Raw genomic sequence first — 15251 nt, forward strand, 5'->3', positions numbered from 1 at the left:
AGTGTTTTTCTTCTTTTGTGTCAGTGGTTTCTTTGGTCAGTGGTCCATGAGTCACTGGTCATGATCTGCCCCTGCTGGAATTACCTTTTGCCCATCAGAGCTGATTTCAGCACAATTGCTGAAATTATTTATTAGTTTCTTCCTTATTTTGGGGGTTCTGCCAAATGTCCTTGTGGCCTCTAAATTCTGCATTCAGTGTGCTCAGTGGCACATCACACGCATCCTTCCTCCCAAGCGCTGTCAACCTTCCCCCTGGGACTGAGATCACTGAAACCTGTGCAGCCCTAGACATTAGCAAGGCAATTCTACCAACAGTAAATTTCTCTTTCCAACACCTGGACATTACTTAGAGTTTGTGATCTGCTGTTTCACAGATTAAATCTCCTCTCTTGTGGATTACGCTTGAAAGTTGCAAAGATCAAACATCAATGAGCATCCTTTCTTAAGAAAATTTTACATATCCCACATTTTGCATCACAAGCTCTGCATCTGAGGTGGAAACTTCTTAAATGTGACCTCCCTGGCCACAGGCCACAGAATCACCTAGGGACTCCAGAAACATCCAAAGTGAAAGCTTCTCTGCAGTTCCTTTCCATTTATTGTTAATTAATTTCTCTTTTTACTGAGTTATCTTGAGGTTGTATTCAGCATTGCTGCTGTGCCTTCCTGCTTTCTTTCCAGAGTGTGGAGCTTTGGGGAGGAACTCAAGAGGAGGGAAGGGCTGAGGCTTTGGGAGGGGTCCTGGTGAGTGTCATCTGGGAGCAGAGCTGGTCCTTGCATGCTGCTGTCCCACAGGGCAGCTGTGCTTTATCAAAAGTACATTGCTCTGTCACAGCTGGGGAAGGAAGCTGTAAGTGTGTGGAACAGGAAAGGAGATGATGGAATGAAAAGCTTTTCTGAATAAATCTTTGGAAGAAGTGCCCTTCCTGTAATGGAGCCTGTCCTTATTTATCACAGAGGGTGGATGGTCCAGCTTGGCTCCCAGCCTGGCCATGGTTCTTGTGTCTCCCTGTTCTCCTCTGCCTCAGTTTCCCCTGTGTGGCACAAGGACACCCTGTTTGCTTTGGGGGAGGACACCAAGTGTTTCAGGGGCTCTCAGAGCATCCCTCACCATGCAGCCCACTGGCAGGGGCACTGGGAGAGTTGGCATGGCCTTCCACCTCCGCATCCATTCATGCCTCTACATATCTTCCTCATGTGAAGGGTTGTTGCAAGGATTAATGACTGTTTAATTAGGGGTGTTTGGAAGGGAATGAAGGCAGGGAGGTGGTGGGAAGGTGAAGAGTGGTGAGAATAGAAACTTGCTGGAGGTCTGGAGCACAAGCCCCTGGCCCCATTTTGACAAGGAGTGACAGGACAAGGGGGAATGGCTTCCCACTGCCAGAGGGCAAGGTTAGGTGGGATGTTGGGAAGAAATCCTTCCATCCTTCCCTGTGAGGGTGATGGAGCCCTGGCACAGGGTTCCCAGAGAAGCTGTGGCTGCTCCTGGATCCCTGGAAGTGTCCAAGGCCAGGTTGGACAGAGCTTGGAGCAACCTGGGCTAGTGGGAGGTGTCCCTGCCCATGGCAGGGGGTGGAACTGAATGAGCTTTAAAGTTCTTTTCAACCCACATCATTCCTGGATTCCACGATTCAAGGCTGGAGAGGAATTGCAGCTGGGATATTTCATTTTTAGCTGCCTCCTGCCAAATGGAAAATGACCAAAACTGCAAAGTGAAGTGTGACAGCATGAAGGTCACCACACTTTTCTGTTTCCCACATGGAGCAGGAATGAAACATATCCTCTCCGAGGGCACTGTGAGCAGGAACAGGCTGGCACTGTGCAAAGCAGGGGGCTGTGGGCTTTGGACAGTCTGGCAGTGCCACAGCAGCATCCTGGGGCCTATCTGGGGTGCAGAAGCTGCTTTTCACTCCATGCCTGGGGACTGCCTTGCTCTCCCTGCCCTGGGGCCACACTCGCCCCTGGGAGGGGTTTGGGGAGCATTATCACTCTGTCAGGGTGGGGAGTTCCTGGTCAGGCTTCCCCAGCTCCGCATCCTGGAGCGCGGCAAAGGGAGGGGCTGGAAGATTAATCGCAGTCTTGTTTCCCGCCTGTGATTGCTGGAGCAGCCCTGGAGAGATTAAAAGCAGCAGCCCTGGCAGCAGCACAGATTCCTGGGCTGATTTTTATTTCCTGACCTTTATTTCTCTGGTTGCACCCCTTTTCCTGGCACTGCTGTGAGTAGCTGGGACCACGCAGGAAAGGGGAGGGGTTGGGGATGCTCAGTTCTGCCAGTTGCCCATGGCACATCTCCTCCTCCTGTTTGGTTGGGATGCAGGAATTGAGGCAATTAATCTGCATGTCTGCTTGCTGCAAACAAATAAATAAAACCTGGAGGGTTTTCCCCATCTGTTTCTTTATGGTGTTGCTCTTGCTATTATTCTGGTTGTGTTTGTTGTTTTGGTTTATTTTTTTATGTCTAAAAGTAGGGAATGATGTGACTGTGAAATACAGCATCTTTTGATTTTTAATTTTTTTTTTTGTTGCTGATAATATTGTCCTTTCCTGGCAGTGTGAGCTAGGTTGAGGCTGTGACTCCTTGCAAAGAGTCTTGTCCGCACCTTTTGCTCCAGAGCAAAATTGCCTTGAGTCCATTAGGGCAGCTGCTGTTGATTCCTGAGCTCTCCAAGGGTCAGGTGCATGCTCTGGGAAAGCAACTGAATGTTTTCCCACGTCTCTGTGCTCATAAAGTAATGGAAAAATTAGGGAATAACTAGTTAACTTACCTTTTCTTCTGTTTCCTCAGAAACTTTGATGGATACGCGGACGGCGACGGCCGAGCTGGGCTGGACTGCCAACCCACCTTCAGGGGTAAGTTCCACTTGTCCAGCTGTGATCTAGGAGGGCATCCATGCTTTAAACCCCACTGTTTATAGGGGTAAAATGCTGGTGGGAAGCCAGAGGAGTCACAGTGGCAACAGTGGTGCCCCATAGGGCTGGTGAGAAGTGCCGGGGCATTGCTGTCCATCTGAGCCAGGCTGAGCATCCTTCCCCGAGCCAGTCCTGGCACCTTGGTGAAGATGGAGCTTGTCTCCATCTCCATGCTCTCTCTTCCCCTTCCTGTCCTCCTTCCTCGTGAAGGGTTCAGCCCCATCACTGCTCTCCATCACCCTGCTCGTGCCTTCCCTCTCCCTGTGCCAAAAGGCTTGTAATTAGGAAACATTAGCAGGCTCCAAACAGCTTTCATACCTGGAACATCATCCATAATTGCACTCGGCAGTGCTCTTCCTTGGCTATTAATGTCACTTTTATGAAGTAATGAGGAACCAAACACCCTGAGGCACTTAAAACATCTTTTTTATATAATATGAGCCTTTGAGGAATGGAAGCATAAAATAACCTGACTCACATTCTCCTGGCAGAAAAAGTGAGAGATGGAGCTGCGGGTGGGAGGGGATGTGAGCTGATGGATGGGCACCACGGTGGGACAGGCAGGTTGGGAGCAGCAGCAGAGCCTGTCCCTGGGGACTCCAGGATGTGGCACCAGATGGGAAAGGATGCCAGGCTGCATCTTTGGTTGGGTGTCACTGGCTTGGCCAAGTCTTCAAAAGAAATTATTTTGCAAACCATCACCAAAGCTGGGCCACACCTGCAGCAGGCATGAGATCCACTCCAGACATGTCAGAGCCCCTTGGATTGGGGTATTTTGCTACTGAATTTCTTTGGAAAAATTCTGAGCCCAGATAAATTGCTGGAAAAATGCAGGAGGGGCATGTGCAGGTGATGGAGACAGGATATAAATAGCTGCCTGCAGCTGCTGTCACTGAAAGCCTGTGTGAGGCAGGCAGGGGGCTTGTGTTGTTAGTTGTGGTGGTCTCACCCTTTGCAGAGCAGCACTGTAACACCCCTGCCCAGCCCCATCCCTGCATCCCTCTGTGCCTCCCTGCAGCCATCCAATTCTCACTCCTTTGAGAGTTCCTGGGGAGGCTTCTGCTTTACAGGAGTGTGTATTAAATCTTCCACCAAGTATTTAAAATGCCAAGTCTTTTATCTCAAATCATAGAATCACAGAATCCTTTAGGTTGGAAAAACCCTCTCACACCATCAAGTCCATCCAATCATTGACCCACCACTGATCCATGCTCCCAAGTGCCACAGAAGCTGTATGGACAGCTTTTAAATCTCTCCAGGAATAGGGACTCCACCACTGCCCTGGGCAGCTGTGGCAGAGCTGGACACCCCTTTCTGGGAAGGAATTTTCCCTGATATCCAATCTAAACTTCTCCTGGCACAGCTTGAGGCCATTTCTCCTTCTCCTGTCCCTGGAGCAGATCCTGATCCTCCCCCAGCTGTCCCCTCCTGTCAGGGAGTTGTGCAGAGCCAGAAGATTCCCTCTGAGCCTCCTTTTCTCCAGGCTGAGCCCCTTTCCCAGCTCCCTCAGCCTCTCCTGGTGCCCCAGACCCTTCCCCAGCTCTGTTCCCTTCCCTGGGCTCACTCCAGCCCCTCAGTGTCCTTCTTGTCTTGAGGGGCCCAGAACTGGGCATAGGATTGAGGTGCCCCAGCAGCACCCAGCACAGGAGGCATGGTCACAGTCCTAGTCCTGCTGGTCACACTGTTCCTGACAGGATGAGGGGCTCCTGGTGCCTGCTGGATGCCAGCTCCTTCTCTGAGGCTGCTCTCATCTCTCTTGGGGCTGGAGGCACAGGGATTTGATGAGCCATCTCTCCTGACCCTGGGTTGCCATTGGCATGGGCTCTTATGCAGGTTTTGGGTCCCTTTTGGGTTCCTTTGGGTGGTGGCAGCTCCCCATAGTATGCTGAGCTCCCAGAGGGACATTTTACCCCAGCTCACAGACCTGGCCCAGGCTTGGAGTGGGGATGTTGATGTTCATGCTGGGGCCTGATGCCAGCCAGGTTGCAGGGGCTGTGGTCTCCCAGGACGGGCAGTGGCAGGATATGGGCTCTCCTTCTGCTCTTCCTGATGGATGTGCTTTAAATCTTTGTGGAGACATAGAACAACATTGACTTAATCCCCAGCTCCCTGTGAATTATTTAGTAGTATCTCATCAAAATGATGCATTTGTTGCTGTTAGAGCATTGGTGGCAGCAGCTGCTGGCACTGTGGGTCCTTCCAGCCACAGAGACCTGCTGCTTCCAGTGCCCACTACCAGGAGTGCTTAACCCAAGGGATGCACAGGGCAGTGCCAGGATCTGACCCTGGACTCTACTGAGGGTTTTCCAAGGGCATTTCATGTTATTCCTGAATGAAACCTTGAAGTGTAGTAGAGTTCGTTGGCAGGTTTAGGCTCTGAGATTTGAGGCTCTGAGGTTTTTGAGGAGAAGAGGAGGATTCCTGCAGTGAAGACAGCAGAGCCATGGGGCTGGTGTTAAAGCTGGAGGAGAGCTCCTTGTCTGGCCTTAATTGGAGGCAGGGCTGTAATGCAAAGGCCAGGTGGGAACAGCAAACTATGGCAAGGGTGGTCAGGGAGGATTGTACAGCTCCTGTTCTGCAGAGGTGTCTGGTAATGAGGGGGCACTGAATCCCCATGCCTGTGACAGGAAAAGGGGGCTTTTGCAGCACTTTCCTGGCATGAGATGTGAAGGAAGAACACTGGGCTGGATGAGGGAGGCTTTATTGCAGGTTTGGTAACCATGGCTTAACAACAGTGTGCAACCTTGAGTTCTGATCTTGGCTTAAGTGTAGCAGAGCTGAGTAGGTGGGCCTGGGAGGGAATGTGCTGCTACACTTGTTGGCATCGTGAGGAGGACCCTGCTTTGAAAACAAAACAGAATCCTGTGTTTTGTTACATCAGGGCTGTGGCTCACAGGAGAGAAGCTTGGGGGTGAATTGAGAAATGTGATTGTTTCAATGGAAAAGAGAAGAGGAGAAAAATCAGTGAGATTTCAGGGCTGGTTGTGGTGCATCAGCTTGTCAGCACTCAGTGTGACGGGGCAGGGTGGCATCACCCGAGGTGCCCTGTGTAAACACTGTGTGAACACTGCTGCAGCATCACTTCTGGAAATTATCCCTGGTACTGAGGGAGCTGCTTAAAGATTGCCATATGAATAATGCTGTTATGAGGAGACTGTAAACATGGATTAGTTAAAATGAATGGATTATGAGGTTGTAAATCTGTCTGTAGGACTCTAATGCCATCATAGACTATTCACAGTTTGCCGCTATCCCTTAATTGAAATTGTAGCCTGGATTATATTAATGCCCTTCTATAAATCGAATTGTGAATCTATATTCCCTCTCTCCACAGCAGTAATGTTTTATTTAGTTGGTTTTCTTTGCCGGGGGAAATGATCCCATTGTGCCAGAAGCTTGGGGTCAGGCTTGCTGTCCAGCCCACGTGCTGGCTCAGGCTTTAATATAGCTGTAGGCTCATGTGCTGCCTTTCCTCCTGCCTCCACATGCCTGGGACATCTTTCTTCCCATTTTTATATCCTCTCAGGGCACGTAAGGCTGTTGCCCACGTGGAAAAGACGTTTTAGCATCAATTGGGAGCAGTGGGAGAGGCATGGAGGGGTAAGAGGGTGGGGTTTCTTCTGGTCCTGGCCTGGTTGGTGTTCCTGCATGTGCTTCACACTGTGTGTCCATACCCACATTCCTTATCCCCTTTGGAGCTTTGGGACTGTCCTCCCAGCCCTGCCCTGTGCAGGGTGAGCAGTCATTGCCAGACCCTCTTCTTCCTTCTCAGCACTTCTCCCTGCTCCTTTCTGCAGTGGGAAGAAGTCAGCGGCTACGACGAGAACCTCAACACCATCCGTACGTACCAGGTGTGCAACGTCTTCGAGCCCAACCAGAACAACTGGCTCCTCACCACCTTCATCAACCGGCGCGGGGCTCACCGCATCTACACCGAGATGCGCTTCACCGTGCGCGACTGCAGCAGCCTCCCCAACGTGCCCGGCTCCTGCAAGGAGACCTTCAACCTCTACTACTACGAGACAGACTCTGTCATTGCCACCAAGAAGTCGGCCTTCTGGACGGAGGCACCCTACCTCAAAGTGGACACCATCGCTGCTGACGAGAGCTTCTCCCAGGTGGACTTTGGGGGCCGGCTGATGAAGGTGAACACGGAAGTGAGAAGTTTCGGGCCCCTGACCCGCAATGGCTTTTACCTGGCTTTCCAGGACTACGGGGCTTGCATGTCTCTGCTGTCTGTCAGGGTCTTCTTCAAGAAGTGCCCCAGTGTGGTGCAGAACTTCGCCATCTTCCCGGAGACCATGACGGGTGCGGAGAGCACCTCCCTGGTGACGGCGCGCGGCACCTGCATCCCCAACGCCGAGGAGGTGGACGTGCCCATCAAGCTGTACTGCAACGGCGACGGCGAGTGGATGGTGCCCATCGGCCGCTGCACCTGCAGGGCTGGCTACGAGCCCGAGAACAACGTGGCGTGCAAAGGTAGGGCTGCCTTTGTGTTTGTTTCAGGGCAAAATGTTGGTCCCCAAACGAGCTGTTTTGTGTGGTTTTGCTCCGGGAGCGGTGGTCAGCTGTGCTCTGGTCAGTGGCGGGACCTGGTGGGCAGGGTGGTGGTGCTGGTGCTGTTGCTGAAGTCACCTCTGTGGTGCTGTGCTCTCCAGACAGGCTCTTTCATCTGCCTCGTTCTTGCCCTGGCAGAGCTGGGCAGCAGCCGTGGGGCTGCTCTGATTCTCGGTGTTAATTGGAATTGTTGTGCTGGTTTTTGGGCTCCCCGGCCACGCTGCCAGTGTGCTGCTGCCTGCTGGAGTCCTGCAGTGTGAGGTTATAAATATGGAAACAGTGCTCACTGCTTTTCATCTGCTTTTGCCCTTGTGGTGAATATTTCCCAAATACCATTGGAGTGTTGCTTTTGTATTTTCTGTTGGCTGCCCTTTCCTTCTCCTCTCCCAGATTAAGGTATTGGTTTTACACACTGCTTGGAAGGAGGGTGGAGGAGATGATTTCTTGCTCACCTTGTTTTATCACTTCCAAATAGCTTCTGGAAGATGCCACCAGGACAGGGAAGGGTTGGGAAGAAGGAGAAGGTCAAACTGCTTAAGTGCTGGTTTGGCAGGTTGTGATGGGAAAAGGGCCAACCTGGATCTCTTTTGCATTTCTTTAGGGGGAGTGTGTGTACCACCAGGCTTGGCTGTGATGCTCCTTGGGGAGTCCCTCAAGGTGTTAATTCTCCACCTCTAACTCTGAATATGTGGGAATAGCAAAGCTGGCATTCAGGCTGTGGGGAAGCTTGTTTAATTGTTTGCTCCAAACCTGGGAACTTGTGTAGGTTTTCACCATGCAAAACCTCATTCTTATCTGGCCAAGGTGGGGGTGGTGACACCTTTCTGTGCCAGGGTTCTGACAGCCAGGAAACCCCCAGAATCCTTTCTCAAACAGCATGGCTGGGGGATTCCTATGAGTTTTGTGGTTGTAGGGTGGTTTTGTTCCCACCAGAAGATTCCTGTGAGGAGCTGAAGTGCTCAGTCAGAGGGAGGGATCTCTGTGAGCTGAGTGTTTCTGGCGAGACATTTCTCTGTTATTGAACCAACACACAGAAAGTACACATGGTTATATGGCAAATTGACATTTCTCATCATGAGAAAACAAATACTAATTTTAGCTAAACACTGGAATTGGGAAGTAATGTCACTTTGCCAGAAATGGAGGAAAACACTGACAATGTAAAACCGTGGGTTTTGGTGGTGTTGACCTTTCTGCCAGCTGTAGGAAGGTGGGGTCTTGAGTGCTCCTGACCCCTGGGAGGGCTGTGATGCTCCTTCTCAGTGCCTGGGGAAGGGCAGAGGATTGGCAGCAGCAGGATGAGAAGCATGGGAGCAAATCTGCTGAGGGTGGGGGTTAGACCCATCTCCATGGCTTTTCTTATTTCCTTTTCTTGTGCAAACTCCACAAGGGTTGTGAAGTGTTTGTGCTGTCAAAGCTCCACCAAGCAGACCCCAGGGAATTGGGGATTTGTTGGGTTTTCTGTGCCCTAGTGCCTGTCTCCAGCTGTGCTCCCACTCCTTAGCACTGATCCCCAAGGAGAAACTGCTGAGCTCCTGGTGAGCTCATGGGGAGCCTGCTTTGTATTCAGACTCCTTGAGGCGAAGATTAGGGATCCTGGCAGCTCCAAGGAGGAGAAATACCCTTTACAGATTGACTGGCAGCTTGTATGATCCTGAAAGGCACCAGAGTATGCTAAAAGTGCAGGGCAAACAGGTTAAATGGCACCAGGCTCATGTGAGATGACAGGAATGTGCTGTTTGATTATTCCATGGGTGCTGGTAAGATGCTGTCTGTGGAGGAGTGCTGCCCTTTCCCAGTCCTGTTGAGTGTTTTCCAGTTCCCATGTCAAGAGGACAGAGAAAAGGCTGGGGTTGCATGAGACCTGTGTGTCTGAAGGTGCTGCTCAGTGCTGCTGAGGAACCTAAATGCAGTATATCCCCCATCTCCTCAAAGTTCACTGAAGCACCTCCTAAAAGCTTGATGCAGAGTTAACATCAGGAAGTTTGGAAAACGACCTGTGTATGAATAAAAATCTGACCATGGTGGTTCATTGGCCATTAAGCTTCTCCTTGTATCTCCATGGACCTTGGAGCTGTCAAGGGAAGACCCAAGCCCCCTGCTGCCCTTCATGGATGTTGGTGGGCAGGAGATGGCACATTGCAAAGTTTAGAAATAGAAGTTCCTTGTTTTTCTCTGTGGCTTTGTTTTCTCGGAAGGGGTTGTATTCCTCTGCCTGGTTTGCCTGGCAGGGAAGCTGCTGGGATTGCACCCTGGCTCCTGGGTGCAATCATACTCCTGACATCTGCTCCAAGCCTTCACCAGCCTGAGATGAGACACTTAACAAGCCTGTGGGAATTGTCACCAAGGAAAAAAAAAACAAAAAAAGAAAATCCCTCAGTATTTGAAGGCTGAAAAAAATAGGCTTAATTCCTGCGTGGTAGGGAAAAAAGATAGGGTTGGATTGTTTAGCTCCCCCAGCTCTGTCTCATCCCTCATTCCCCTGGGAAGGAGGCTGTGCCTATCCTGGGAGCAGGATAGACTGGAGCAGGCTCGTGCTGACAGTGGAGCCTGGGCCACTCAGGGATTCATTAATCCCAGCTTTTAGTGGCACTTATGGCTTGAGGGATGCAGGGGTACAACATTATCTTCATTGGGGGTACTCAGAGCCCTGAGGAGATTATCCTGGTGTTTTGGGGTCAGAGGGATGGGGGGCAGCTGCCCCGCTGTGCCAGGATGGGCGTGGGGGAGAGGGGAACTGTCTTTGTGCATCAGCCCCGTTGTTTGTTCCCATCCCAGGCTGGCTTGGCACAGGCTCCTGGCACAGCTCTAGCTGTGTGCCAAAGCCCAGTGGGCTGCCCAGCCCATCCCCTTGGACACCCTGTGCCCCTGGGGGCGGTGGGGCAGGGTGGGATGGAGGCTCTGCCTGAATCCCAAATGAATAATTCATTTGGTGTGCCAGAGAGCCCAGGCTCTCCTCGGGTTGATATTAAAGCCATTTGTCTTGCTCTGCCCGTCCCTCAGCCCTGTTTTATGGCTTCCTTGTGTGGTCAAGGAGCAATGCATCATTGTTCTGGGGAGGAGCTGGGAGGGAAGGTGGCAGCAGGGATCACTAGGAGGTGGGGGAAACCTTGGATGAACATGCTGGGTGGATTTTGCTTTTTCTCCTCAAGGAAGATTGTTAAACCCTTTCTCTCCTGGTGCTTGAAAGCTGATGATGGCAAAGGAACCCCTCACTAGAATGCTGGCAGTTGTGTCTCTTGGCTTTCATCCCTTGTGACTGTGAGGGCTGAGCACTGTCTGTCTGTCTGCTGGAATCACGCTGGCTCTCTCTGACCTTCCCAGGGCTGGGCACTAACTCGGGTGCACGGAGAAGGAAAAAGTCTGGGACTGAACTGGCTTTGTGCTGAATTTCTATGTTGTATTTATAAACCCAGGAAGAAGGGGTGAGAGAGCAGTCCTGCTGTTTCCTGGCCTTGTCTCACTTTCAGTTTTCCCCTCCTGGCAAATTCCTGTGCCGGCGCGTTCGGGAGCCTCCAATCTGCCGCTGCTGCCTGTCTGCTACAGCAGCTGGAAATCTGACCTGGCAGGGGGAAAAATCAAAATAAACCCCACAAAACAAGAGCAAAGCTGGGCTGTGTTGCCTGCAATGATTCCAGGCATGCCTGGCTTTCCATGCTGCAGCCACTCCCCTATCCCATCTCCAGGCAGGTCCCCCCATCCTTCCTCACCTGCTGACCGATGTGCTGGGCTCTGCCAAAGCTCTGTGTGGGTTTATCCTCATCTCCTTCATCCCTTTGATTTCTCTGCCTCCTTCATGTGTTTGTCCTTCCCTGCTGCCCTTTGTGTGGAGGAATGGATTGGGGAAGGGAGCAGCGGGAGGGGCACATCCGACCTTGAATGTTGAAGCAGCTCCATGCTGGTTCCCTTGTTATCATCCCCCCCACCGAGCAGCCCTGGTGATAATTATTGATTTCCTCTACTTATCCATCTTAGAAGATTGAAAACAATGTGATTTATAAAGTGATTTTTAAAATAATTGCGAACATTTTGCAATTAGTGGTAGAGCAATTTGCTATCATTTAAAACAAGGGAATTATCATGTTTTCCCAATGAAATTGTTGCTTGTGTTGAGAAGTGGGAATTTTTGGTCTCTGGCTGTGCCTTTGCCTGCCTTTTCCCTGCTCCATGGCCCACCCTGGTGCCCCTGCACCATTTTGGGGCACCCAGGAGAGGTTTTTTGTGTGATGATGATGATGTTTTTGTGCCATGGGTAAATGGCAGCAAGGGAGATCATGGGGACACAGGACCCTGCTCCCTGTGCCTTTAGCTGTATCCATCCCATCCCAGTGTGCTGCAGCTCCTTGCCCAGCTGCCTGAATACCTGGGATATAATACCTGGTGAGCATACCAGGCATTGGCAGGGACTGCAGAAAAGCCCTTTTTTTTTGCTTTTAAGGATGGCTTAATTTTTAATTTTTTCTCCAATCTGCTGGTCCATGCACTTCCCCGTGGTTTGAAATCATCATTTTTCCAACCTCTGTGCTGACCTCTCTGCTTCCCACCACTCCATTTTACCTGGTCTACAAGTGATCTTTTGTTATTTTATCCTCTGAAACGGGAGGGGAAAAACAAAGAGGTAAAAAGAAAGTGCTTGCCCTGCCCTTCTCTCCTTCCACCTGCCCTTGGATTTGGTTTACCAGGGCATGGGATGGGAACAGCAGCATCCCCGAGTGGGCCAGGTAGAACAAGGGCTGGGGACAAAAAATAAATATTTGGCCTTAAAAAACATCAGCACTTCCTCAAGCTCTTTCCTGGGGACCAGGTTTAAGTCAACCAAGTTTGTTTGGGAACAAACCTTTCTAAACCTGTGGACAAACAGCTGATGCACACTGGGGTCTCTGCTGGCAGCTGGGTAGAAAGGAGTGACTGGGACTGATGCTCGTGATGATTTAAGCGTTTTTTCAAGGATAATGTTCCCCTGTAGATTGGAATTGGGATTTCAAGCTTTCCTCCTGCCCAGCATCCCACAGCTGGGCAGTGTCAGCACTCTGGGGCTGTGGATCTCCTCCTCCCCATGCATTGCTGAACCTCTGCTCCCTGCAGCTTGAGTACCTGTGACACACTACCCAATAACCATCCCAAAAGCTGCTTTTAGACCCTAACCAGAGCAGCTGGAGCACTTTCCACCCTGAACAGCAGCAAAGGTGTCCAGGGGCTGTTTTATTTCGGGCTTAGCTGAGCCACAAACCTCTGACTGCTCAAAATGTGTTGTTTTTTTTTTTTATTTTATTTTATTTTTTCTTTGGTTTTTTTTTTTTTTTTTTTGTGGGTTTTTTTTTTTTTTTTTTTTTTTTTTTTTTCCCTTTTGTTTTCATTTTTTGGCAGAATATCAAGTTTCCTGCCCCTCTCCCATCCTGCAGCAGCCCAAGCCATTCTCCCTGCTCGGGCTGTGCTGGGAAGTGGCAGCTCTGCCAGCTCCTGCTGGATCCTGGTGGTGATGCTGGCAGGAGGGAGGGAGGGAGGGATGCTCCCCTTTGTTGGAGGGGCTTTGCCTGGAAGCGATCTCCCACCTTCCACCACTGGGTGGAACAGGCAGCCCAGTTTTACCACGGCCACACTGTGGAGGAGAAACAGTGGAATCACCAAAAAAAAAAAAAAAAAGTGTGATTTTTCCTAAATTATGCCTTAGTGAAGGCATCCATTAACCTCAGTAATAATTTTGCAAGGAAAATGTCCAGGAAAACCTTGTTAACTTTTTTTCCTAATGAGTGTGAGGGGTTTTAATGAAACTTGTAATTAGACATTATTAGTCCAAATGAGCCTCTGGTGGATTCAGGCCTTTTTCCTTCCCCAGCACAGGGATGGGGAGGGTCCATGAGTCCTGGCTGCTGTCTGGGAGGAGGCTGGGCACCACAGCCACCACTCCTGTCCCCAAATCATCCCTGTGATCCAGACCCGTCTGAAAGAGAAAAAAGGGAGAAACACAGAAAATACCCCAGGTGTGAGTGGGGACCAAGTGAGCATTGCAGGGCTGGGATTCCCTGACTGGACCATCCCAGCAGTGACCTCAGAGGGATTAGGGAATGGCCCACAAGTTTCCATGTATGGTTTTATTTTCCCACTCAGCAATTTTTTTCCTCCTTAAATTGTTCCATGGGTTGTTTATGTATTTCCCTTCCTCACCATGAGAATTTCTGAGTGTTAATAGCATTGATTCCAGCCTTAAAACAGGAAGAAACTCCTTCGATTTTCCCCATTGACCCAAGGGTCTTTCCTTGCAACTCTTAGCAAAACTACTTCCAAACCCTTGTTGTGTTAATGATCCACTTAGGAAACTTTCTGTGGTAGCTGAATAGCCTAAGGAAATTAAATTTCTAGAGAATTTTGTGCTGCAGAACTCCATGTGTGCGTATTCATGAGCATCCCTGTGGCAGTGGGCTGTGAAACCCACCCATCCTTCCCAGCCTTGTGCAGCCAGCCAGCCCAGGAGCCCTGGGTGTCACCCTGCTCTCAGCACGTGGGAGCCTTTGCTGTGTGGCCGGGCAGGGATTGTTCTCCTGGACAATGGGAGAGCCGCAAGGAAGCGCCGGATCCGCCGTGTCCGGCGCCTGCATTGTTTCACCCTTGTTTGCAAACAGCCAGCACCTGGCCAACCCAGTGACTCAGCCAGGGGCTTTTAAAGCCTTTCTATAACTTTTTCCTTTTTGCTTTTTGTTGGGTTGTTTTGTTGTTTTACAGTCACGAGAGAGCTCCTTTGGGAATGGCTGTTCTCTCTGCCAAGGGGTGGGAATCTCAGCCGTGTTCAGGGGCTGTGCTGCACCCTGCAGCCCATGGCTCACTCCAGGCACCAGTGTCTCTCCCAGTAGGATAACTGGAATAATTCAAAACATAAAAAAGGGAGTATTTTAGCTTGGATGGGGAAGGGCTGAGCACCAGAAGCAGCTGAGGGAGCTGGGAGGGCTCAGCTTGGAGGAAAGGAGGCTCAGGGGGAACCTTGTGGCTCTGCACAACTCCCTGACAGGAGGGGACAGCTGGGGGGATCCAGCTCTGCTCCCAGGGAGCAGAGGACAGAAGGAGAGGACATGGCCTCAAGAGGTTTAGATTGGGAATTAGGGAGAATTTCTTCACCAAAAGTGCTGCCAAGCCTTGAAACAGGCTGCCCAGGCAAGTGATGGAATAACTATCCCTGGAAATGTTTGAAAGCTGTGTAGATGTGACACTTGGGGACATGGTTTAGTGGTGGCCTTGGCTGTGCTGGGTTAATGTTTGGAGTCAATGACCTTGGAGGGCTTTTCCAACTGAATGATTGTGATTCCATAATAATAATAATAATAATAATAATAATAATAATAATAATAAAATGGATTTTCCTCCTCAAGCCATGAGATAACTCATCACCACTCCCCTGGAAGCTGAGTTGGGCTGCAGTTGGGCTTTATTGGTCTCCTGCAACCCGTGCTTGGTGAAACAGCCCTTCATGGAAGATGTTGGAGTAAGTGAGAGACCCAGAGTGGTGACAGTTCTGGGTGGAACGAGTTGCCCTGCTTTCCCCTGGCTGCCTGAGGAGGTTTGTGAGGGCTGCCTGTGCCAGCTGGGACACTGCTGAGGAAGGATGAGGGAGAAGCAATCAGTGCAGATAGCAAGGTTTTAATTTGCTCCCCTCTGGGAGCCCTGGCACGCTCTGGGATGGTGACAAATGGAGCAGTGCCGTGGGTGTCAGCTCCCAGAGTGCTGCAAGTGGCCATTTGTCACTCCTGGTGCCTCGGGGCACAGGGCTGTGTGCAGAGAGGATCAGGCTGTTC

At 50.7% G+C, this 15251-nt stretch overlaps 1 protein-coding gene across 2 annotated transcripts in view; it reads left to right on the forward strand.

Annotated features, from left to right (window-relative positions):
• The window catches only part of EPHB1 (EPH receptor B1), a 77757-nt gene that overhangs the window by 22100 nt on the left and 40406 nt on the right, over positions 1–15251 (forward strand). For both annotated transcript variants that reach the window (XM_079315354.1, XM_079315353.1), the window contains exons 2-3: positions 2786–2850; positions 6708–7389. In XM_079315354.1, the coding sequence (XP_079171480.1) occupies positions 2786–2850; positions 6708–7389 (747 nt within the window). The remainder of the gene's footprint in view (positions 1–2785; positions 2851–6707; positions 7390–15251) is intronic.

Source organism: Erithacus rubecula, assembly GCF_903797595.1.
Source record: "Erithacus rubecula genome assembly, chromosome: 11".
Classification (NCBI taxonomy): Eukaryota; Metazoa; Chordata; class Aves; order Passeriformes; family Muscicapidae; genus Erithacus; species Erithacus rubecula.